Source organism: Magnolia sinica, chromosome 17, assembly GCF_029962835.1.
Source record: "Magnolia sinica isolate HGM2019 chromosome 17, MsV1, whole genome shotgun sequence".
NCBI lineage: Eukaryota > Viridiplantae > Streptophyta > Magnoliopsida > Magnoliales > Magnoliaceae > Magnolia > Magnolia sinica.
In genome coordinates this window covers 72,636,495-72,660,657 of record NC_080589.1, presented here as the reverse complement: position 1 = coordinate 72,660,657, position 24,163 = coordinate 72,636,495, and the positions used below count along the sequence as shown (strand labels likewise).

General features: G+C 40.2%; 1 protein-coding gene across 1 annotated transcript; it reads left to right on the top strand.

Moving 5' to 3' along the window:
• Positions 1-4,365: 4,365 nt before the first annotated feature.
• LOC131230764 (pentatricopeptide repeat-containing protein At2g20710, mitochondrial-like) lies at positions 4,366-22,996 on the top strand. The gene is made up of 2 exons (XM_058226731.1): positions 4,366-4,699; positions 21,602-22,996. Exons 1-2 carry the CDS (start codon positions 4,418-4,420, stop codon positions 22,835-22,837), a joined length of 1,518 nt encoding a protein of 505 aa, XP_058082714.1. The 5' UTR covers positions 4,366-4,417; the 3' UTR covers positions 22,838-22,996.
• Positions 22,997-24,163: the final 1,167 nt, after the last annotated feature.

Sequence of the window (24,163 nt, the reverse complement as noted above, 5' to 3'; positions counted from 1 at the left end):
CTTTCTTGTACAATAAACCAAGGTCTATCGTACCCTTCACATACCTCAGTATTCGATGTATTGCTTCAAGATGCGGCTTCTTTGGTGTTTGCATGAACCGGCTAACCACACCAACTGCGTAAGTTATATCTGGTCGCGGTAATGTAAGATAGATTAGACTACCAACTATTTGTCGATACATGGTTGCATCTTCCAACTCTTCTCCTTCTTCCGAACATAGCCTGGCGTTAACCTCCATAGGTGTGGCAATTGGCTTACATTCGAGCATCCCATATTTCTTTAATAGGTCTTTGGCGTACTTCTGCTAATAGAGGAATATGTCTTTATTACTTCGGTCAATCTCCAGCCCAAGAAAATGCTTTAGTTCTCCAAGTTCCTTCATTTGGAATCGCATGGATAAGTTCTCTCTTGTCCTTTCAATCTCACCGTCATTATCTCCAGTGATGATCAATCATCCACGTACAGTAGCACTATTATTAGTTTACCTTCATGAAATTTTACAAAGAGACTGGAGTTCGCATGTGCCACCGAGAACCCGCTTTGCACTAGGAATTCTCCTATCTTGTCGTGCTTGTTTAAGCCCATACAAGGCCTTATTTAGTTTGCAGAAATAGTCCCGATGCCTTTTACTCTGGAAACCACCTGGCTACTCCATGTATAAATCTCGATCAATTTCTCCATGTAGAAAGGCATTCTTCACATCCATCTGCCACAACTTCCTGTTGACTCGCTGCAAGTGCTAGTACTACTCGCACCGTTGTAATTTTTGCTACTTGGCTAAAAGTCTCATCATTGTCCAACCCATATTCTTGTGAGAATCCTCTGGCCACTAGTCGAGCTTTGTACCTTTCTATTGATCCATCGGGGCGAGTCTTGACTTTATACACCCATTTGCATAATATCGGCTTCACATCCTTGGGTTTTGGAACTAGTTCCCAGGTCTGATTTTGGTTCAATGCCTTAATCTCTTATTCCATCGCCTCCTGCCATTTTATGTTTCGAGTGCTTCTTTAAATGTCGTTGGCTATTTCACGGTCTCTTCTTCTGCTAAGGCAGTATCCACGTATCTTGGGTTAGGCTTTCTCTGTCTAGTCAACCTCCTAAGTGGTTAGTTGTCTACCGCAACTTCCTGTTGACTCGGGCAAAGCTCTTCTGGACTTCTTTGATGTACTCTAGTTTGCCATAGACTCATCGATTTATCTGGTGTTCCAGACAGATTAGGCACTTGCTCACCATCTCGTGCTGTAGGCGTTAACTCCTTAGTTGAACTAGGAGATTCTTCTCCTTTCCTTGTCCCCCCATCTTCTCATACAGTTCATCTTCTAAGTATTGAGAGTTTGACAGCTCCTCCTTCAGTGGTGACCACCATGATGAGGCTTCATCAAAGATAACATTTCTCGATGTATAGCACCCCGAATCAATGATCCAATAATCACTGTAGTTGATAGCTCCTTGATTGGAAACTGCGGCAAGGACTATTTCACCCGTCTCTATCACTATTGAGGAAGCAGCTACTTCGTTAGTGACTGTGTTAGACTGCTTGAGTGGTTCATCAAAATCTATCTCCTTCTTTGAACAATTTCCTTTGATGGATTCAGACACTACTAAGGATGCCTGAAAGTCCCAGTCATTTTTATTGTCTTCTTGGTGATTTATATAAGTCATCAAGTTACTTTCGACTGATTTTTTCTTAAACCAACAATTTTTTGTAAAGTGACCTTTCTTGTCGCAATTGAAACACTCTATATCATACCTTCGAGATACAGATGATCGTCGTTTATTTGTGCTGTTGTCGGATTAAACTCCCCCTGTCAAAGGACTTCTTCCTTGCTCTCCTCTCTTCTTGGACTTTCCAAAGTTCTGCTGACTTTGTTCGCCCTTTCTATTCTACTGTCAATGTCCACCTTTTTAATTATTGCAATAGAGTGCTTCATTTTCCTTATTTATTGATGCTCCAGCCATTTGTTTGCATAAACTTTCTTGATTGACCAACAAATTCTCCAACTCTATGAGAGTAGGTTGAGTGGGCCAACCTCGTATTGCCGTGATAAAAGCATTATACTCAGGCTTCAACCCGTGTATAATAATCCTCCTCATTATTTCCTTATGAATATTTGCTTTAGGATCCAATTCTGAAATTTCTCGGCATAAATCCTTTAATCTTGTAAAGTATTCGCTTATAGACTTTTCTCCTTGGGTGGTGGATATTAACTCATTCTCCAAATATTGAAGTCAAGCATTATTTGTTTTTGAAAATAATTATGCAAAGGTGTCTCATGCCATCTTGGGTGTGTCGTCATCCTTGATTCGCCGAAGCAACTCATCCTCAATGGTTGACTTGAGCACGTACATTGCTTTCTCGGCGTTAATCTTTCATTTTCGAAGTCCTTCAACATTTTCCTTAGGAGGTGGGGTAATCTCATTCTCATTAACAATCTCTCACAAGTCCTGCCCTTCAAGGTGAGACTTAATGTGACTCCTCCAATTTTAATAGTTGTGGTTGTTAAGCCTCGTAACTCTACTTGTTGTGTTCACAAGATCCGTCATCGTGACTTGGTATGATTATCACTCCCTTTACCAAGCAAGCCAATAAACTTCACACACTCTAAACTGTGTACAAAATGGATCCCGACCAAACCTTGCTCTGATACCAAATTGAAGAGTTGAACACGACAAGTAAATGTAATTATATTTATTACAAATACTTGTACACTTTACAACACTCACAAACTATCACTCCTGAATGACAACTCTCACACACAAGGAAAAACTTTTTTGAGAGTGCCTGGACACCTTGCTTTCACTCTTGAACTCACTCTTTGTTGTTTATGTATATTATTTACCTAATGAGGCTCTCCCCATATTTATAGAGAGTTATGGAAGATTCTAGAATTAATATAACTCTAAAGAGTTATAAAAGCTTCTAAATATCTTATAAGGTTCTATTATATTCCGGAACATTCTAAGAGAATCTGGAAGGTTTTAGCATGGTCTGAAACATTCCGGAAGAGTTAAGAAAACTCTATTGAACTCTAGAAGTTTTCGAAAGATTCTAGAAAATTCTAGAAATTTCCAGAAATGTCTGGAAGTTTCCGGAATATTCAAGAGAGGTGGTGATGACATTTAGCAAAGGGATTATAGATAATTTTATTACATGAGATGTTTTGATGCATGTATTTGTTGGGAGCTGTTTGGATGCGTGTATTTGCTTGTAAAAGCTTTACAAACTATTATAGTCAAAGTTTTTACAGCTAAAAAAGTATTATACATATTAGAACACAATATTTAATATACACTCATGATATGCAAGGCCCATCCTAATGTATATTGTAGATCCAATCTATCCATCATGTACTTACCTTGATGCTCTCCTGGGGCCTTAAAAAATAGCTTGTCCATTATCAAATGGACCACACAAGGAAAAGATGAGACATCCAACATTAAAAACTTATAAATTGCATTTGGGGCCGGCCCACTGTGATGGGTGGAAGACATCCAATCCGTTTAGTGTGTGTATGCTTTAATGCCCTCTTAGGGCCTTAAAAGAAAAAAACAAGTCTTTCTTATATAATTTTCATAGATTTTGAAAAGTTTACTGCCCAAACTCTCATATATAAATATCTACTTTATTCATTGTAAACACGTTATAAACTAGTCAAACAAGAAATTTGTTTACTTGATGGATTATTACTTAAAAGCCAAGCGAAATAGTATGTAAACCGATTACACCCTTTCAAGTATAATGTTTTTACAACTAAAAAAGTATAGGCATCCAAACGGCTCCTATTATTTTTTAAGCCTTTTTCTTAGTGGTAGACTATATTTCAACACTGAAGTTTTGGGTTCGATTTGTAAGACTTCATCATGTAGGTCACATGTGATCATTAGATTGGATGTGATTGTTGGATCATACAGATTAAGTGATTTAACAGATTTATTACGGCTATGATCATTATACATAAATTTGGAAAAGAGTTTTGGATTATGATCCTTATACACATGTATTAAGTTGGATATGAAAAACTATGATGTGGAAACTTTAGAGGGGAAACTGCAAACAGTGCTAGCTTATCGAGAGAAGAACTTTGATACTCTTGAGAGGATGATGGATGATGCGCATGCGCTTAGAAATTTCACAGTTGGCACGATCATGAAACAAAAATTAGTCTTATTGTATGATTATGGAAATGGTGGACATTTATTGAACGGTTAAGAATGAAATATATCCAATGGTCCAATTTCCACAAACCGATCTGATATTGTGACTGTAACCTGGTCACTCTGGATAGGGTTTTCGATTGCTGCCTATCAAGCATCATACGCAGCCCGAGTATCGTAGAACTCCTCTTTCCCTGCAATCGTTGTCTCGAGCAGCTTTCAAGTTTTAACTCCGCCATTTCCTTGAAAACGCCCGAGCATGAATCTTAGGCACCCGAGTAGAATCAGTTCATTTCTGAAGTGTTGTCTTCGGGTCAGGGTTTTCTCCTCGGCTCAGGCTCTTACATCTCCGTCTCCTCCTCCTCCTCGTACACGTGGAGATTCTCTCTACCATAGGATCTCGCCCCTCGGAGATCCGACGGTGTCGCTCGTTCCGGTGCTGGAGGGATGGATCAAGGAAGGGAAAACCGTGAAGAGATGGGAGCTTGAAGGGATGATAAAGCAGCTCAGGAAATACAGGCGATTCAAACACGCGCTTGAGGTATCTCCTCCTCCTCCCCCTCCTCTCTCTCTCTCTAGATTGGGAATGGTGACTCGTGATCGACACGGTCTGGTTAGGAGTACTGACTCGACCGATTCCAATCGGTGACTCGGACGGGACTCTCGACCCGGGTTTGACACGGTCCAGTAGGACGTGCTGACTCGGACGAGTCGATTCGGTGACTCGGGTGGGATTCTCCATCTCTATGATTAGGAAATGGTGAATCGGGATCAACTTGGGGCGGTCGGACTGCTGACTCGGACGGCACGCTCGCTCTCTAAGACTGGGAATGGTGTTTTGGCGTCGAGTCAGTTCAGTTGGAAGTGCCGACTCGAACGAGTCGAATCGATGACTCGGACGGGATTTTTTATTTTCTCGCTGGGTTAATGGTTTCAGATCCTGAAAAGTGAAAACTCAACTTAGATTCGTGGTCTAGACTTGTAGGTTTGCTAACATTTAAGAAACGATAGTGAGGATGTACAAATGGTATAGTTGTACTGCAATCTAGACCGTCCAAATCGCCAGACCAACTGTCAATACAGCATAACTGAAAAATTGCTTTTATTAACCATATGATTTTTTCCCTTTAAACTTGGACCGCTCACCATTTTACTTTTAACATTCATTTCATATCCATTAATTGGATGGTTAGGATTGCTCAATTAGTGTGAATTTAGATATATATGCTCCAACTACAATGGGACCCACAATTTGGATAGTATGGAATATGGATAGCTTTACATCAGTGCCACATGTGAGGAGGACGAGTCACCATCATTTTCCAAATGGTGCAAAAATTAAAGTAGGAGTCTAGCTTGGATTCTGAAGTAAAAGGTTGATAATGAAATCTTAAAATGCCACAAAATGCATAAATTACAACTGATAGAAAATTCGGTTCACGAAAAATTCTTGCTTTAAAACTTGAATTGATCAACTCGGCCTGGGTTCGGGTTTTCTTGAGCCTTGAAATGTTTAGTATATGAAGTTTATAAATAATGTATGGTCCCGGCGATTTGAATTGAGTTTTTCTGAGTTAGGATCTTGTATGAGTCTTGACTGAGTAATGACTAGATCTGTTTCTTTTTTTGGGATCTTGATAGGATGAGTCGAGTCAATGCTGCTGAATTGAGTGGAGTCAATTTCAGTTTTCATAGGTTAAAACTGATAATGGGTTTGCTAGCCCACAAACACCCCTCTGCATGTGCAGCACATGTGCCAACCTCGCATGTGTGTGGGCTATTTAGGACCTGTTTTAATCATCATTTGATGGCTAAATTGTGCAGTTGGGATTTTGCTCTGTCTAATTTTCGGGCTATGCTCCAGCCAATGGGGCTAACATTTTCACAAAAAAAAACTATATGTTTTTTTTTTTTTGGAAAGATGAGAATTTTATTGAAAAAGAAAACAGTACAAGGACCACAAAAAAAGAATGAAACAAAAAACAGGAAAAAAACAACAAAAACAAAAGAGAACCAAAAACTACAAGAAAGCTGCCTTGGGGCAGCCAAACCCAAAGAACAAAATTACGGGGCCCAATCCCGGAAGATAATTAAAACTCTAGAAAACACTCTTGCGGCTGAGACTGATAAATTCCTAAAGCAACGGTTGTTATGCTCTTCCCAGATAGCCCAGAACACAGCGAGGAGAATACTCCTCCATTTCCTTTTGCCCATAGCTCCTCCAGGATCCGCATGCTAGGTACAAAGAAGCTCATCTATAGAACCCGGCATAACCCACAAAAAAACTGTATGCTATGTGTGATCACAGTTTAGTAGGGGGAAACACATCCCATACTCTTTCAGATGAAAAGATAGTTTGGGGTGAAATTAAGAAAGAGCCACTTTCTTTTTGTACATCCTTCGGCCCCTATAGAAATCTGGACCATACAAGTAGGCTCACACCTTGATGGGCCAGGTGCAAAAAAGCAAAAATGGGTGAGGTGTTCTAACATTCAGTGGACAAAAGTCCATTGATCTCGCTATTATGATCATCATATCAGCACAACTTTTGGACAATGCTGTTTCCGCCCATCCACTGTAGGGCACTATGTCTAGGCCCACAGTCACGACCCTGTACCTTATCAGTAGCCTGGTCAGACTTCTATTTGTCTCCGAATCACCCGGTCGTGCACTTCTCATATCCATGTTTGATAACTCAATCATCTGATTGTCATCAAAACCTTGTCCCAGCTATTTGGGGTTGGCTTTATGAGTTTCGTTTCATCATTAATCCTAAAACCTTATCCTTGGTAAGTGAACCAACCTTTGTAGCTCCTAACCACCTTGATCCATCTCCTTTGAGGTCCACCCTCCTTTTGTACTGGGGTGGTCTCTAGTCTTTGTAGCAGATCATGTCCAAACCATCTCAATCTCCTCTCCATCATTTAATCTCCTATTGGGTATTGGGTGTTACTCTTTGGATGACCCCATTCTTAATTCTATCCTTGTCTTCTTTGCACATCCACCTCAGTATCCTCATCTTTGCAATGCCTCATTGTCTATTGATGCTGCCTCCTAATTGCCCATTACTCAGCCACTTTACTCACACTCATCATGCTTGATACTTCAATAGTAAGCGTAAAAGCAATGTCTTATTAGGCCACATTCATACCTTAGTAGGCACCATTTGGCAAAAATTGCAGCTAAACATCATGTGGATCAGATCAAGGTTATCTGGATTGGAGATTGCTTCAGTATGTGGTATGGGGAACGGGTGCGCGGGATGCTGCTTCGTCCAATACATGGCACACTAGTTGTACGATCATGCGGGTCACTCCAAAGCATATCCTAAGTATATGCAATTTTATATATTTGAAATAATGAATGTTATTATTAATAGTATTATATTATATGCATGCTATAGAGTCAATTGAAGTATAAATCTCTAAATTGTAAATATAAATTTGCATTATAATTCAATTAACAGCAAGAATATCAAGCCAAATTTCCGGTCACTAAAAATAGCAATTGAGATCGAAAATGACCCAAGATCTAGATTGCGTGATTCAGAACATAAAATGTAGGGCAGATGGTGTTTTAGGTAAACATCAGATCAAAGTTGGAGTAGCATCATCTAGTTTTATTTGGTGTTAGCTTGATTAAGATACTGGGTTTACATTAGGTACTGGTGGGGAAAATGTGAGTCTTCGGCCCCAAAGGTCAAATGATCTTTTTGTGTGGGTTTCGGTTGAGTTAATCTTGGTCCAAGCTATTTTTGTTCACATGGCAGATAAATCGGGACAAAAAGTATGTAGAGTTTTGTTATTTTTGCTTACCTGGCACAACAATTAATAGATAGATGAAGGCAGACAGAATGTTAAATGCAAAATTTGAAATTGGCCAGTAATGGAAAAAAAAAAGTTAAGAACTGGGGTTTTCAACTTGGTAAAATGATTTGGGCCATTTGGACATACCTTGCAAGGGGACGTTTGAGGTGTAAACCCTCTTTTAAGCCAAACCAGGGTTTTTGATGTGCATCTGAATGCACTTTGCAAACCTCCATTTCACCATCCTGCTCGACAAAATAGGCGCTAAAATGCTGACTCAACAAAAACCAATCTGATTGGTTTCCATTGAGCTGACCCCAAAAAGTAGGCTTGAGACCCCTTCTCTAGAAACCCTCTTTTGCATAGGTGCATCCAAATGTGCCATTGGTCAAGCTAAGCCAACTTGGCTAGATTCTTAGTTATTTATTTATTTATTTGACAATTGGCCAGGCATGCCATAAGAGGCAACATTTACTCATCTCATGAAGGTGGTCCTGGTTGCATTACAAAGTCATTGGGATGCCCCCCTCTCCATTGCCAACTTGGTAGAGACACAAAGAACATAATGGTCCCGAGTTTATAACTCAAAGAATAAGGCCAGAAAAATGTTTTTTTTTTTTTTGTTAACTCAACCAAGTCACCTAGTTAACTAGAGGGTTCTTGGGTTTGAGTTTTGGATCTGTTTTGAAAAAGTCAGGATGAGTCTTCCTCGAGTTCATTTGAGTTTTTTCTTATTGACTTTTACATGTTTCCAAAATTTGAACTGAGCTTGTGTAAATCATTTCATAAAGCTATCCGCTAACAAGATCCAGCTATGGCTTCCATGTTCAGTAGCTTCTAGAAGCTTACCCACATTTCTTTGTAACATGTTCAGTGATTCAAATCGTTGGTCTATTGAGCCCCACTATGGAGGTACGGTGCCCCAAAAATCTCTTCAGTTGGACAATCTTGGCTATGTAATTTTTGTAAATAGATAGCTAAGAACATTAGTGAAATAATTGTCTGCATTTACCTGAAAAAGAACTAGAAGATCCAGTTTGAGATATATTTAGAGTGTGGTCCATCCACAGTTTAAAGTAGCTGGTGTGTAGATAAAAAAGAAAAGACCACCTTCTTCTTCTAAAAAATAGCCCATGAATCCATAAGTTGAGAGAAATCGCTAAGAAACGGGAAACAAAAGTGATATTGCTGATGAAAAGTCTAAATGAAGACTATTTACAAAGCCCTTAATATGACTTACATGTCTTGAACCCTAATTTTGTAACTTTTTTGAAATAATAAGCTTTCCTAAAATACCCGACAAGGTTTGGGGGAACAGCCATCACCGTAGGTTTGCTCCCTACCGGTGTGGGTTCAACTCCCCTCCTTGGCATTACCCGATACACGTGGTTGTGGGTGATCACATGTATCCGCAGGGAATAGTCTCACCTCAAAAGGGGCGGGGACACCTTGTGTCTTAAAAAAAAAAAAAAGCTTTCGCCTCAAAAGGGGTGGGGACACCCTATGTCTTTTAAAAAAAGCTTTCCTAAAATTGTAAGTTTACTAAAAATTAGTAAATGACTTTTGAACCAACTCAAACTCTTTCCATGACTCAAAAATAATAACTTTAAGCTATTTTAAGGCTCTCCAAACTCTAAAATACCCTAAAAATTAGCAAAAACCTTAACTTACTAAAAATAGAAAAGTTTAACTTAAAACTAAAAATAATCCCTAAAATGGCCTCTTTTTGGAAAACCATTTGGGGGCCAATTCTTTGGCAGCAGGTAGAGCTTGTCGATATGTTTCCAACGACATACTATATGCATGAAACAGATAACTAGTCACAAAATTATGTCGTCTGAAGCTATAGTGTGCTCTAAACCCTTGGGTCAAACTTTCTAGCCCAATTTCTTTCAATCATAAATGTCCATGTGATTGTCCTTGACTTTGTCCTAAATTAGAACCCTCCACTTGAAAAATTAAACACGTCCGCGAGTTTAGAATGATAGTGGCCCCTTGCAATGGCTTGCCTTTGTAGCGTTTGTTTTTTTATAATCGTTAATAACAACTGATGGCGAAAGCCCACATGTCGGATTGGAATTTTATATTTATGTGAAACTGTAGAAACTGTATCTTACCTTCTGCTTCTTCCCAATCCTTCGTGTTTGGGTTTTAATCTGCACATTTGCAATAATAGGTTTGCCAGTGTTAATTGTAGCTTCATTCGCTGCTCAACATCTATTAACCAAGGTGTTGTCATCTTCACTACTAGCCCTTGATCTATGCACTTGGATTGTTACTTAGAAGGTATAAGGATGCCAATCTTTGTTGAGTTTAGTAAGATGATAATGAAAGTGTCCATCTTCTTAGCCATCTAGTAATCCATATTTGTTGATCCATTGATCCCTTCTGTCAATCCAACCGTCAATTGATGTCCTGATTCAATTGAAACTTAAAAATAAAAAATAAAAAATCCAGAAATCCATTAGTTGATTGATTTGTGGATCCATCAAGCAATTTGATGGTGGATTCGTTAAGAGGCACCCCTTTATTTGTATAGGTTCACTCTTTTTTTTTTTTGTTGGTGGATTTCTCAATGGGCACTCCTTGATCTTCATAAGTCCACTCTTCTTCTTCAACATCTGATTGGCCAAAAAGCATTTGGGTCCCTACATTTACCTCGCCTCCATGGGATTGTGGTCTATGGTTATGCATGGGTGTTATACCTGTTGGACCTCGAATTAGTTGATTGTGAGCCCTTTCAATAGTCATGGGCTATTCGTTGCCATGATTATATTTGTGATCCACAACCTTAGTCAACCGAACAATTGCCGCTTGCACCTCATTCATTGATTGTTACAAGGCCATGAACTCAACCCTAGTCACTAGTTGATTATACGGAACATCACTTGTGGGATTGTCGCCATTTGATCCACTATTAGAAGCTATTGACCCGAGGAAAGACCTTACCTTGATACCAAATAACGTAGCGGGTGCGTGGATAAAAGAGGAGACGGCCACCTTTTTAAAATAGCCATTGAATCCACAAGGAGAGAGAAATATCTCAAAATTGAGAAATGAAAATGCTATTTCTGATTAAAGTCTGAATGAGATCTGTTTACAAGGCCCTTAATATGACTTACATAATCCCTACACTCTAAATTTGTGACTTTCCCAAAATAATATATTTACTAAAAATAGTAAAAGACTTCTAAACTCACTCAAACTTTTCCCATGACTCAAATAAGGATTTAAGCTATTTTAAGACTCTCCAAACCCTAAAATAGTAAAAACCGTAGCTTAGTAAAAATAATAAAGTTTAACTTAAAATTTAAAAATAAACCCTAAAACAACCTATTTTGGGCTAATTGCTTTTGGCATTGGCCAGTATATAAAGCTTGTTGATAGCTTTCCAAATATCCTATGTGCAAAATGGATCATCAATCACAAAGTTATGGCCACCGGAAGCTATAGTGTGAGCTAAAACCATTGGATCAGACTTACTAGCTTGATTTCTTTTAATCCTAACCATGTGATTGTCCTTGACTTTGCCCTGCACCATAGTTGGGCCTAATGGATAATTGGTCTGGATCACTGAACCATTGGTCATGCTTGTACAAACTTAAACTTTACTATACAATGCAAATCCTCGATTCAAGCATCATATAGTTCCTTTTCTTTGTTAGTCTAATGTCTAAAGACTCAGACTTGACTCAAAAATCACTTATAGGTTTCCTTGTTAGATTGAGTCAATGAAAAAGTGGCTTCTTCTTCTTAGCTACACGAATCCTATTATGCTATTTCATTCTATGAAAACTTATGGTTTTGATTAAAAATTGTTAATGGTCCACATAAAACTACAATGTCTAGACACCATGATTAGTGGACCAGACTGACTTTTGCATACAGTGTGGTGTCCATAACATTATCCAAGCCAAGCACATGTGGTCCTCCGACATGCTAGCTTAGCACACAACCCCATCTCACCTAGCAGCCACACATCAGGGAGGCCATGGTATCCAATGGTCTAACACTATTTAAGAAGTTACAAGCAATTAAGACTTAGAGAAACGATAGATAATCATGTGTGTGTGTGTGTGTGTGTGTGTAGCCAATGCTAAGCATATACTTAATGAAGGATCGTTCTGAGGTGTTATTCGGTTTTGAGGAATTTCATATGCAAGTATAGATACAATTCAATACTAAAGTGTGTATTTTATCTTCAGACTGCTAGGAAATATGTATCACATGATTTTAACTCATGACATTATTTACCAAACTTCATATAAACATACGTTACAGCAAAATGGAGTAGCTAAATGTAAGAATTGACAATTACTTGAGGTTGTCAAGCCATTGTTGTTAAATATGAAGGTTGTATTTTTTTTTTTTTTTGAGCAATACCATCTTGACACCATGCTAGTTGCTAAATCAGATGCCGTCATCTATCTCAGATGGAAAATCACATTTCTCTATTTTATGTACTCGTAGTCTAATATTTTCAATTTCTCATATGTTTGGTTGTATGTGTTTCGTACATTAGTTTGATCATGTCCTCGACAAATTTGAATCAAAGGCTATCAAGTGTATTTTTCTTGGGGTACTCAATGATGATACAAATGTTATAATTCTGTTTCTTGTAGATGTTGTGTTAGCTGGTGTTATGTTTTTAAACATACCCCATATTTCTCTGAGAGAGGAAGGTCACTGTAATTATAAAAAGGTTCTACTATATCCATTGTGCCAGACACAACATCTTTAGTAGAGAGATGTCTGTACAATATGTATGTCCCCCTTTGCAAATCTACTCCAGACATTCCAAGAGAGGAGATGGAGTGCATATAAGCACGTCTTCTATCAATCATCCTACCCTCTTAAAAGATCATCGTCCCTTTGAATCTTCACTTGTATTGTAAAATGAAGATGACTTGCCTATTACCTTAGTAAGGGTATACATTCTTACACTCAACATCATATTTCTAAAAAAATAAAAATAAATATCGTTTGGTGGCTTATCCTTTCATTTTGACAGTTTGCTCTATCTTTGTCATTTGTGTCTCTTTCTTATTCTTTCCACGAGGTTCTCAACAGTAATCGGTAGAAACGAACTATGGAAGAAGAGATGGTTTCACTCTATCAAAATCGAACTTAAACAATAACTGAACTACCTACGGGAAAACTTGCAGTTGGGTGTAGATGGGTGTATATGGTGAAGTATGACCCTGATAGTTCAATTGATCAATTAAAAGCTCAATTGGTTCCAAAATAGTACTCTATTAGGTCCCAGAGACTTGTTCGGCCATAACCAAGTTTCACTCTGTATGTGTTGTTGTTTCCATTGTTGCAAATTTAAATTGGTCGTTATATCAGCTTGATGTAAAGAATGCCTTTATTCATGGAGATCTTATTGAAGAAGTCTATATAAAGCTACTGTTTGGCTTTATTGCTCATGGGGAGTCAAATAAAGTATGCTACCTTAAGAAGTCAATCTATGGTCTAAAACAATTTCCACGAGCTTGTTCATCTACAAGTTCAGTGAAGTGGTGTTTGAATTTGGGATGAATTGTGGGCAAGTTAACCACTAAGTCTTTGGAAGATGAAGTGAGGTAGGTGTTATTGTGTTTGTTGCATACGTGGATGATATCATTGTCATTGGCATTGACAATATAGGTATTGACAAGTTGAATAAATTTTTACAACAACACTTATATACAAAGGACTGGGGACATTTTTGATACTTTTGGGGTGTTAAGTTAACAAGAGCAGCGCCCAGCTGCGTATGCGGCGCATGGAGAAGATGACATGCCCCCCCCATCAACTCCATCGCGGGCGAACCGACGCATGGCATCGGGATTCTAAGCCCCACTCCCCTTCCCTCCTCGGCCAGCACCCACGACAATTACCGTCGCGCAGAGATGCTGCCATGTGTTGCTGATTCAGCCGTCCCCTTGAGATCATCACCGGACGTTAATAGCGATCGTCCTGTCCAGACACATGGCATCTCATCCTCCTTGATACATGGCCACTTCTCCTTTCGAGCCTGCGGCTCGTATCCAGCCTCGAATAAGGCTTTAGGGTTGAGATCTCTTTTCTCACCAGCCTCGGGAATCTCAAACCTTCCTCCCATAGATCTCAACCGTCCCACGACCTCAGAACCTCCATCGGACCCTACCCTACCAATCCACCCAACCCTTCATTTCCCAAACCGACACCAACAATCCAAACCAAGTGCCCCCACCTTCCAAAATCACATGGATTCTCCCCTCCTATCTTACCCCAAACCCAAACCCCCTGAACTCTTCCTTTCTCAGATACCCATCTTGGGATATTATAGAACCCCCTGACCTAGACAATTACTCCCAAAACTCAGAATATCAGGAATCCACCCCCCCATATACTCCTACCTCCCAACATAGTGACTCTCCAGATAAAGACCTAGCCATCTTGTTCCAAGGAGATAGAATGGAGGACCTCATCGAAGTGGAACCCTTACAGATTCGATCAGGAAACCCATCCCAAGTTATGGAGTACCCCATGATCCCGACCAGGAGCCCTGATACCTAGAGATCCGATCTGATCGAAGTTATTCAAGGAAAAAAAATGGATCAGGGACGGCATCGGCCACGTCGAAAGAGCCCTCGGTTTATCATTTGAGGATTCCCCGGAAGATTACATCGCCCTATTTCACTGCGTCGAAACTTGCAGCCGTCCCCTCCCAGCTTCAAGATCGCCCAAACTACGTCCCTCCAAATTGACCAACAAAAGGGAACTTCAAAGCCTATCCTCATCTCTTGGATCAGATTTTTCTCCCAAGTCCGGCCCAGGGCTCTCAGGCAAAAGGGGCAGATCAGTTTCCTTGTGAAGATCCTTTCTTGGAACGTTAGGGGCGTGGGATCTAAACACAAATGTAGGATCCTCAAAGCTACATGCGATTGTACTAACCCGGATATTGTTTGCTTTCAGCAAACCAAAGTCTCAAGCTTCTCCTTTCAATTACTCGAATCCATCTGGAAAGCCCAAGATGCCAAATGGGTTACTTTGAACGCTTCTGGTAGTGCGGGAGGTGTTCTTGTGGCCTGGAAGTCTACCGTCTGGTCCTTGGTGAACAGCTGGAATGGAATCTTCCCGACTTCGGTAATCCTTCAAAATTCGTCATCCGCCCTGCAAATTCTAATCACCTTAGTCTACGACCCCACCTCAGAAGCTGACAGAGACGATTTCTGGGAGGATCTCAACTCCGCTAGGAACAACTTCGATGGCCCTTGGTGCGTCTTCGGAGATTTTAACATCATAAGATTTGTTGAAGAAAAATCTCACAGCTACACAGTCTCCTCCTCTATGCGGAACTTCTCAGCTTGGATCAATAATCAAGAGCTCATCGACCTTCCTCTTTTGGCCTCCAGATTTACTTGGTCTAATGGCAGGCTTAACCCGATGCAATCCAGATTGGATAGATTCCTCCTGTCCTCGGATTGGATCGATCATTACCCCCTGGTGACTCAATCGGCCCTCCCCGGAACAACGTCAGATCATTGCCCTCTGCTGCTCTCTTTGGATCCCTAAAGTTGGGGTCCCAAACCATTCCGTTTTGAATCCTCATGGCTGAAGATCCTTGGCTTCCCTCAGCTCATCAAAGATTGGCGGGCTGGTTTCTCAGTTAACGGCTTCGCTAGTTTTAGACTCAATGCCAAACTGAAGCTTCTAAAAGACAAAATCAAACAGTGGAAAGCTTCGGATTTCACTTCTAAGGATAAAGAGTTGGACCTCTTGTTAGCCGACCTCCAGAAAATCGATCGCGACTCAGAAGATGGCCCCATGTCTACCGATCAACTGGTTACTAGAATTCAACTGATTGAGAAAATCTCAGCAAAAGCCCTGCAAGAGGAAATTGAGTGGAAGCAACGATCAAGATCTAAATGGATCAAGGAGGGAGACAAAAATACAAAGTTTTTCCGTAGTATCGCCAGCTCGCATTTCAGAAGTAACAGAATCATTTGCATTGAGGTGAAAGGTTCTCGGACTGAAGATAGAGCCCAGATAGAAGAAGAAGCAATCAACTACTTCAGTAAACTCCTCAGAGCAGCAGAGTGGAAAAGACCTGGCCTCGACCTCCTGCCTTTTCAGAAAATCTCCCCTTCCAAAGTCAGCTTGCTGGAGTCTCCTTTCTCCTTACAAGAGGTGAAGTTTGCCTTGGACGAGATGGATGGAGATAAAGCTCCTGGTCCTGATGGATACCCCATCATTTTCTTCCAGTTTTTTTTTGGGAGCTTCTAAGCCAAGATGTTATGGAATTTCTCTTGGAATTTTTCCATAGGGTCACCTCTCAAAAGGAAGCCTCCTTCATCGCGCTTATCCCCAAATCTCTGGGGGCTTCCATATTCAAGGACTATAGATCGATCAGCCTGTTCGTTAGCCCTTACAAAATCCTAGCCAAAGTTCTGGCATATCATCTTAATCAGGTTATGGGAAAGGTGATATCAGGGAACCAAAGCGCCTTCATCTCGGGCAGGCAAATTATCGACAGTGCGTTAATAGCCCATGAAGCTCTTCACTCCAGTCATAAATCTGGCTCTAAAGGAATCATATGCAATCTGGACCTAGAGAAGGCCTATGATCACATTGACTGGAAGTTCCTGCGATACATGCTGGGTCGAATGGGCTTTGGTTATAAATGGATAGGATGGATCATGGAATGTGTAAGCTCGCCCCATTTCTCTATTCTGCTGAATGGCTCTCCAAAAGGCTTCTTTAAAAGCTCTCGGGGCCTCCGCCAAGGCGATCCGCTCTTGCCAATCCTGTTCCTGATCGTTGGAGAAGTCTTATCAGACATGATATCCAAGGGGCAATCAGAATGCATCCTTAGTGGTATAAGAATCAAAGGTATGATCAGTCCGATAACACACATTTAATTCGCGGATGACACTTTACTCTTTAGTGAACCTAATCAGGAGATGATAGGCAATCTTCACACTACAATCAAATGCTTCGAAGTGGTCTCTGGTTTATGGGTCAACATGTCAAAAACCAAGATCTTCGAGACTAATATGGTGCAGGAAGAGATCAGCCAATACGCTTCCCTCTTCAACTGCTCTAGCGACAGTTTCCCCTCTTTTGTTGGTCTCCCGCTCTGCATTGGTAAGCCGCCCATCTCTTGCTGGAACAAAATTATCAAGAGATTTGATCACTATCTTGCCAGATGGAAGTGCAGATACCTTTCCTTCGGTGGTCGTGTCACTCTCATCAAATCGGCCCTATCGAATCTCCCGTTGTATTACATGTCTCTATTAATATGCCCAGCCCCAATCTTGGCAACGCTGGAAAAACTCAGACGCGATTTCCTTTGGCACGACCAAGAAGATAAAAAGAAATTCCATCTAGTCGATTGGAAGGAGGTGTGCAAGCAATATCAGGCAGGAGGTGCTGGAATCAAATCACTAAAGATCATGAACAAAGCTTTACTTGGCAAGTGGATATGGCGACTGGGAGTCGAGAAAGACATGCTATGGAACAAAGTCATCAAGAGTAAATATGGTTCTTCCTCAAGTGGATGGTGGACCCCTGACTCCTCTTCCTATAGAGCCTTGGCCCTGTGGAGAGGAATTATGGCCATGAAACAAGCAACTCTCAGCCACATTGATTTTGTAATAGGTAATGGCTCTAAGGTGTGTTTCTGGGAAGACACATGGTTGGGTGATCTCCCCCTCAAATCTCAATTTCCAAACATATACAACATTGCCTTAAACTGTGAGATTGCTGTTGGAGAATGCTTCTCCATTTCAGATGGGCCCCCGATTTGGAACTTGCTTTGTAGGAGAAATCTGTACGACGAGGAGATAAAAGAATACTCAGCCCTCCATCATCGTGTTTCTAGCTACAAGCTGTATCCCCTTTCTGATGACAAGATCAGATGGATCCCAGAAAAATCAAATGTTTTTTCGGTTAAATCCTTCTACAACACTTTGGATCCTATCCCTATGCAAATCCCTGATATCACAACAAATCACCTATGGAAGTACTCGGCCCCCCCAAAGGTGGCGTTCTTTGGCTGGTTGGTTGGTAGAAACAAAACTCTGTCAGTTGAGAATATTAAGAAGAGAGGAATGATCCTCCCCAATGTATGCCTTTGCTACTTGGCTGCTGAAGAAACCAACAACCATCTCTTCGTGCACTGTCCCCTCCTCAGCGGGATCTGGGGTCACATCCGCTCTGTTTTCGACATGGCTTTGTGCTCCCCTTTCTCAACAGGATCTCTCCTAAAAGCTTGGCACGGTGTTCACATAGGATCTCAAAGATCCCCTATTTGGAAGATAACTCTTCTGGCAGTCTGGTGGACAGTCTGGGAAGAGAGGAACAGCAGATGTTTTAGAAATGAGTTGCATTCAATTCTGTCCCTCCTTCGTAGAGTCAATCAGTTCATTATTGAATGGGCTTCTAATGTAGACAAGCTCAGAGGTTGTAATCTCTTGTTTCTCGGTGTCTAGCTGGTTCGCTATCTCAGCGTCCCTAGGCCTTAGTTTTTCTTCTGTTTTTCTCCTTTGTTTTGTACATTTTCCCCTTTTTAATGCAATTGCGTTGCTCTTCAAAAAAAAAAAAGGTCTATGTTGGGAATTAACTTGTCATGATGAAAATTTGCAATGGATTTACTGGATGGATAGGTCCTCTGGGAGCCAAGCCCACTGAAACTCCCATGGATACAAACCAAAAGTTGTGTGGATTAGGGGGAACTGTTTGATGATCCAGGGAAATCTTTGACTTGTTAAAAAAATAATCTATTTAACAATTACCCGACTAGATATCACTTATCCAGTCAATGTATTTAAAGGGAGGTTGTGCGTCATATAATTAGGTATTTAAAGGGAGCACCTAGTCGTGTCATTCTCTATAAGCGGAATGGCCATTTCTGAGTAGAAGGGTATTCAAATGCAGACTTGGGTGCCTCTCCATTTGGCAAGTGATCTACTACCGGTTATTGTACCTTGGTAGGTGGTAATCTTGTTACACAAACGAGTAAGAAGCAAAGTGTAGTTGCTCATTCAAGCACCAAGACAAAATACAAGGTAGTGGCCCGTGCAATGTGTGAGCTCATGTGGCTAAAAACATTAATATGTGAGCTTGGGTTTATGGTTGATTTTACTATGAGGTTGTACTATAATAATCAAGTTACCTCTCACATTACTAACATCCCAGTTTATCATGAGAGAACCAAGCATATTTAAGTAGATTGTCACTTTGTCAAGGAGAATGTTGCTAGCATGGAAATATGCACACCGTTCGTCAAGTCTCAAGATCAATTGAATGCTCTAAGTTGTACTCATCTAGATCACTTCTTTGTCAAGTTGGACATTCATGATGCATATGCTCCAACTTGAGGGTGATTGTTGATGGCCCAGATTGATCACACGTGTGGTCCAATGGGCCAGCTTAGTTTCTCATGTGGTTTTCTTTGTTTTATAGGCTTAAACATGTGTTGAGTTAAGGTTTAGGCCTATGGGCTGAAGTAATACAATAGCTTAAGTGTGAAGGGCATACTTGTAATTTTGCTTTTAATGAGTGGAGCTCTGATAATAGAACGAGGTGGGGGCGTGAGAGGGGCTGTTGTCCTCTCTTCCTCACTTTTTCTCTCTTTTTTCTTCTCTTTCTTTGTCTATTTTATGCTTTTGAACATAATTAATAAGTGTAACATGACGAATTCTTTGGTATCGTTGTGCTTGGTGCACTGTTTGTGTTAGACTCAAACACATGCTGTGTTCCAATCATGGGCACTTGGACAGTGGGTCACTCTGGTGCATGGTAGGGGAACAGGTAGGTGGTATGCTATTTCCTCCAATACGTGGTATGCTTGGGCTAGGATTATGTCAGTTACTTAAATATATACATTAATATGCCATAAATAGTTTTCTATATGAATAGATATTGCAATTTACAAATGATGAATTGATTATTATAGTTCTCACCTGCATTGCATTTAGTGTATTAAATATCAACGATATCAGCTGATATATCCCACGATATATCTTGTATCCCACCTGTGCGATATGAAACACATATATAGTATCAATATATCCCACTTATTCGATCCAATGAGCATTTTCAATTTTCGATCCATGTTTTTGTTGTAAATCATGTTAAAGCAGTGTCAATTGGTTACAAATGTATGATTCTTTATGTTTTCCATGAAAAATCATGGATTTAGAACTTCGATTTCAAGATTTGTGGGAGATGGGGGTCAAGTTGGTGAAAAATTGAGAAAAATCAAAATTTTCATAAATTAGTTGGAATCTTTGTATCCAAACACAAAGCTAACCATATATGTAACCTGATGTAGTGATTCTTCTTTTGCTTTTGAATGTAGTGCTTGTGTTTCCGTACACGTCTTCTTACGTTTATAAATTATATGAATAGACTTTGCATATACTTGCATCAATTCAGTTGGAAAGCAAATATATTAGGACCCCATACAAAGGAAACCCTTATTATGTGTACTCTTTTTGTAATGTTTTGATTTCTAAGTGTGTATTGATGTCTTTTTCAACAATCCCTGAAGTTGCATTGAAAAATTCGACCAATTCCCCAATGTTCCCATGTTTCCCAACAACAACGATACATTATGTGATACAACCGATATATCCCCTGCGATAACTGATATTTATCTATATGCCAAGGGTGTGATACTTTACACGATAACGATATTTAAAACATTGATTGCATTATATTGTAGGCATTCCATTACATAAAGAGACATGCTCTAGTGCTCTCAGATTAAGTTATAGTACTCCTAGTTGCATTGGGACACTTAGACAATCAAATTGATTGATCTTGTCCATCCATTAGGTCCAACACAGATTTCATACGATACCATGCATATATCCCACCAATTGGACCAACACATGATACCATGGATATATCCCGCCAATCCGAAATGCTAACAATCTGATCATTAGCCTTTTAATATGGACAGTCAAGATCATTTACAATCTTTCAAAAAAAAACAAAAAAACAAAAAAAGAAAAAAAAGAAAAGAAAAGAAAAGATCGTTTACACAAAATAGGTCCGATCAACCAATTGATCAATCTATTTGTTGAGAACTGTAATATATTGCTTATGATTCTGAGGATTCTCTTTTGTTAGGCAATCCTAAACATCCCATACTGGCTCAGAAAATGGCAGATCAGGGATGGATTGGATCATTGATCACTGTGATTTTTGCATACTAGCCCATAAGATGTGTTCTGGTTCAGATCGACCTGTCCCAGTGGCCAGATGCAACTAGGAGCACTATAACTTATAGTGGTCCCAGGCACTGGTTCTCTTACATAAATAAAAGTATAAATATCTACACTTTTAACTGTAAATTTGTAAAACTATGGATGCAACTACAAGCACTATAACTTATAGTGGTTCCAGGCACTGGTTCTCTTACATAAATAAAAGTATAAATTTCTACACTTTTAACTGTAAATTTGTAAGACCATAATCGTTACTAAAGAGTATAGAACCATAATTTCAGGTTGGTATAAATAGTGATTGGGATTGCAAATGACCCAAAATCCGTATTGTGTGGTTCGGAACTGAAAAAGATTGGTGTTTGACTTCGTCCCAGTCGATAGAAAGTTGCTCTTGAATCTTTACATTGCTGGCTGTCAACCTTCCTTCTTCAGGTATCTCAGTGGATGACGGATCGGAGGTATTTTGAGTTATCACAAAGCACCGTTGCAATTCGGCTGGACTTGATCAGCAAAGTACACGGCCTAGAACATGCAGAGAAGTACTTCAATAACATCCCAATAAAGTTGAAATCCACTGAAACATATGGCACTCTTCTCAACTGCTATGTGCAAAGAAAGTTTGTCGAGAAGGCAGAGGCCCTCTTTCAGAAAATGAAGGATCTGGGTCTTGTCAATTCCCTTTCATACAATACATTGATGAACCTTTACCTTCAGACAGAACGGTATGAGAAATTCGACAATGTGGTGAAGGAAATGGACAGAAACAGCATCCGTCGTGATGTTTTCACATTCAGCATCCAAATGACCAGATTGGTGGCAACGGCTGACATCGATGGGATGGAAGCTGCCCTGAGGAAGATGGAAGATGATCCGCTGATTGCTCCGAATTGGGATGTGTATTTGATAGTGGCGGATGGGTACAAGAAAGCAGGCCTGCCAGACAAGGCTCTGGAGATGCTGAAGAGATCAGAGGCGTTGGTCACTCGGGATCAGCGGCGGATTGCATACGATTTTCTCCTCACCATGTACGCAGGCATTGGGCGGAAGGACGAGATGTACCGGCTCTGGAATCTGCAGAAGTCGTCTTCGAAGAAGGTGAGCAATGCATCTTATATCTCTATGATAGTCTCCCTGGCAAAATTGGATGATATCGAGGGCGCCGAGAAGATTATAGCGGAATGGGAGTCCGTGTGCTTCTGCTATGATTTCCGGGTGCCGAACCGACTCATCGTTGCTTATTGCAAGAAGGGTCTGTTTGTCAAGGCCGAATCGTTTATAAACAAGGCCATCCAAGAAGGGAAGACGCCATATCCAAGCACGTGGGAGTGTTTGGCAACTGGGTATCTAGAGGATAATCAGATTCCAAGGGGTGTGGAGATGATGAAGAAGGCTATGTCTGTGAAACGGCACGGGTGGAAGCCAAATTCTGATAATGTGGCGTCTTGCCTTGAGTACTTCAAAGGGCAGGGAGATGTGGAAGGAGCAGAGGAGTTTGTGAGATTGCTAAGGCCTTGGGTTCCTCCGACGAGGGATGTATACCACAGGTTGCTTAGGACCTACGTTATTGCGGGAAAGTCTGTCTCTGACGTGCTCGATCGGATGAAAGAGGATGGTTTGGATGCTGACGAAGAATTGCATGAAATCTTGAAAACTGGACAAGATTCGTAGTGAGTGTTTGGATGCTCGATTGAACTGAATTGTAATTTGCTCAGTTCGTGATAGAGGGAATGTCACACTTTTAATCCATAATCATTACCAAACCCTAATTGCAATTCTGTGCATTTCAAGTTGGATTTGAAAAGAGAGTAATTACTGTTTGGAGACTAACTCATCCTTGTGGACGGAGATGGGCTACTTCATTTGGGTCATTTACTCTTTTATTGAATTGAATTATTGCAATTCATTTGGTCATCCAAATGCAGCCTTAGTTTCCAGAATCAGATAAAAGCAAGAGCGGTGGATTGGCCACTCAAAGCAGGTTGTTGGAAGCACCTCCGCCGATTTACTTCATTTTTCAGAAAATCGAGGCCTAGTGCTACACTAGAGGAGTTTCAGGTATGGCATCTGTAATCACTAAGAGCTTCTGGTTGAGATAGTTTTTTTTCCCCCCATGAAAATCATGACAGTCGACTATCACCTGTCATGATCCCCATGGTTGGGCCGCCATTCTTCTAGTGGTGGTTCTGAACACAGATCAATGATGAAAGATGAATTGGTTTTTGAGTCTGTTCATTCAAAGGATAAAAGCTGGAAACAGATTCCTATGATTGTCCTTTGATCTGTGCTGAAATGGTGAGTTTTGTCTACTACTGATAGCGAGCTTTGCTAAGCCCACACGTGTGCAATAAAGCCCATGTACATACCACACATGTGGCAGCATGTGTAGTCTAATTTGTTCACTGCATCTTGTATTTTTAGTATATTATCTAACTAAATATACATGATGCGGCTATATACACTTGCAGCTATAAACTAAGATGTCGAACAAATGAGATACAGAAAATAAAGAAAAGAAAATATTTGGGACATTAAAACCAATGGGTCCCAGCATGGATGGGCTATACCCAGTTGGATTTGAACCATTGCTGTTTATTCAGGAAGGAATCCTCAACCTCAGAGTCACGACTAAAAATCGCTTCCATTGGATGTGTTGGGATGCTTTATTGAATTGGATTGTAATCTCTAATATGATGAAATCAACAAGAAAGCCAAATTGCAATTTTCTTAGCATTCTCTGATTGTTTGGGCTCCAAATTGCAATCACATTACCATTAAATGGGATTTGCAAAAAACCCGAATGCAATCATATTTCCTCTCTATTAAACTGAATGTCTGCGATTTGATTCACTTGTGCATCCAAATACGGGCTAACAAGCATTGGAAAAGCAATTTTCTGAATTACTCCAAGTTATAATTCTAAATTATCTTACTGGGTTTTCTCTAAATTGTAGCATGTAACTTGTTTCATACTTGCATCCTCATACTTGCATCGGC

Excerpts from the sequence above, each read along its gene's own strand:
- LOC131230764 (XM_058226731.1), top strand. The coding sequence starts at position 4,418 with ATGAATCTTAGGCACCCGAGTAGAATCAGTTCATTTCTGAAGTGTTGT. Across the intron at positions 4,700-21,601 it reads GATTCAAACACGCGCTTGAG|GTATCTCAGTGGATGACGGA; the intron begins GTATCTCCTCCT and ends TTCCTTCTTCAG.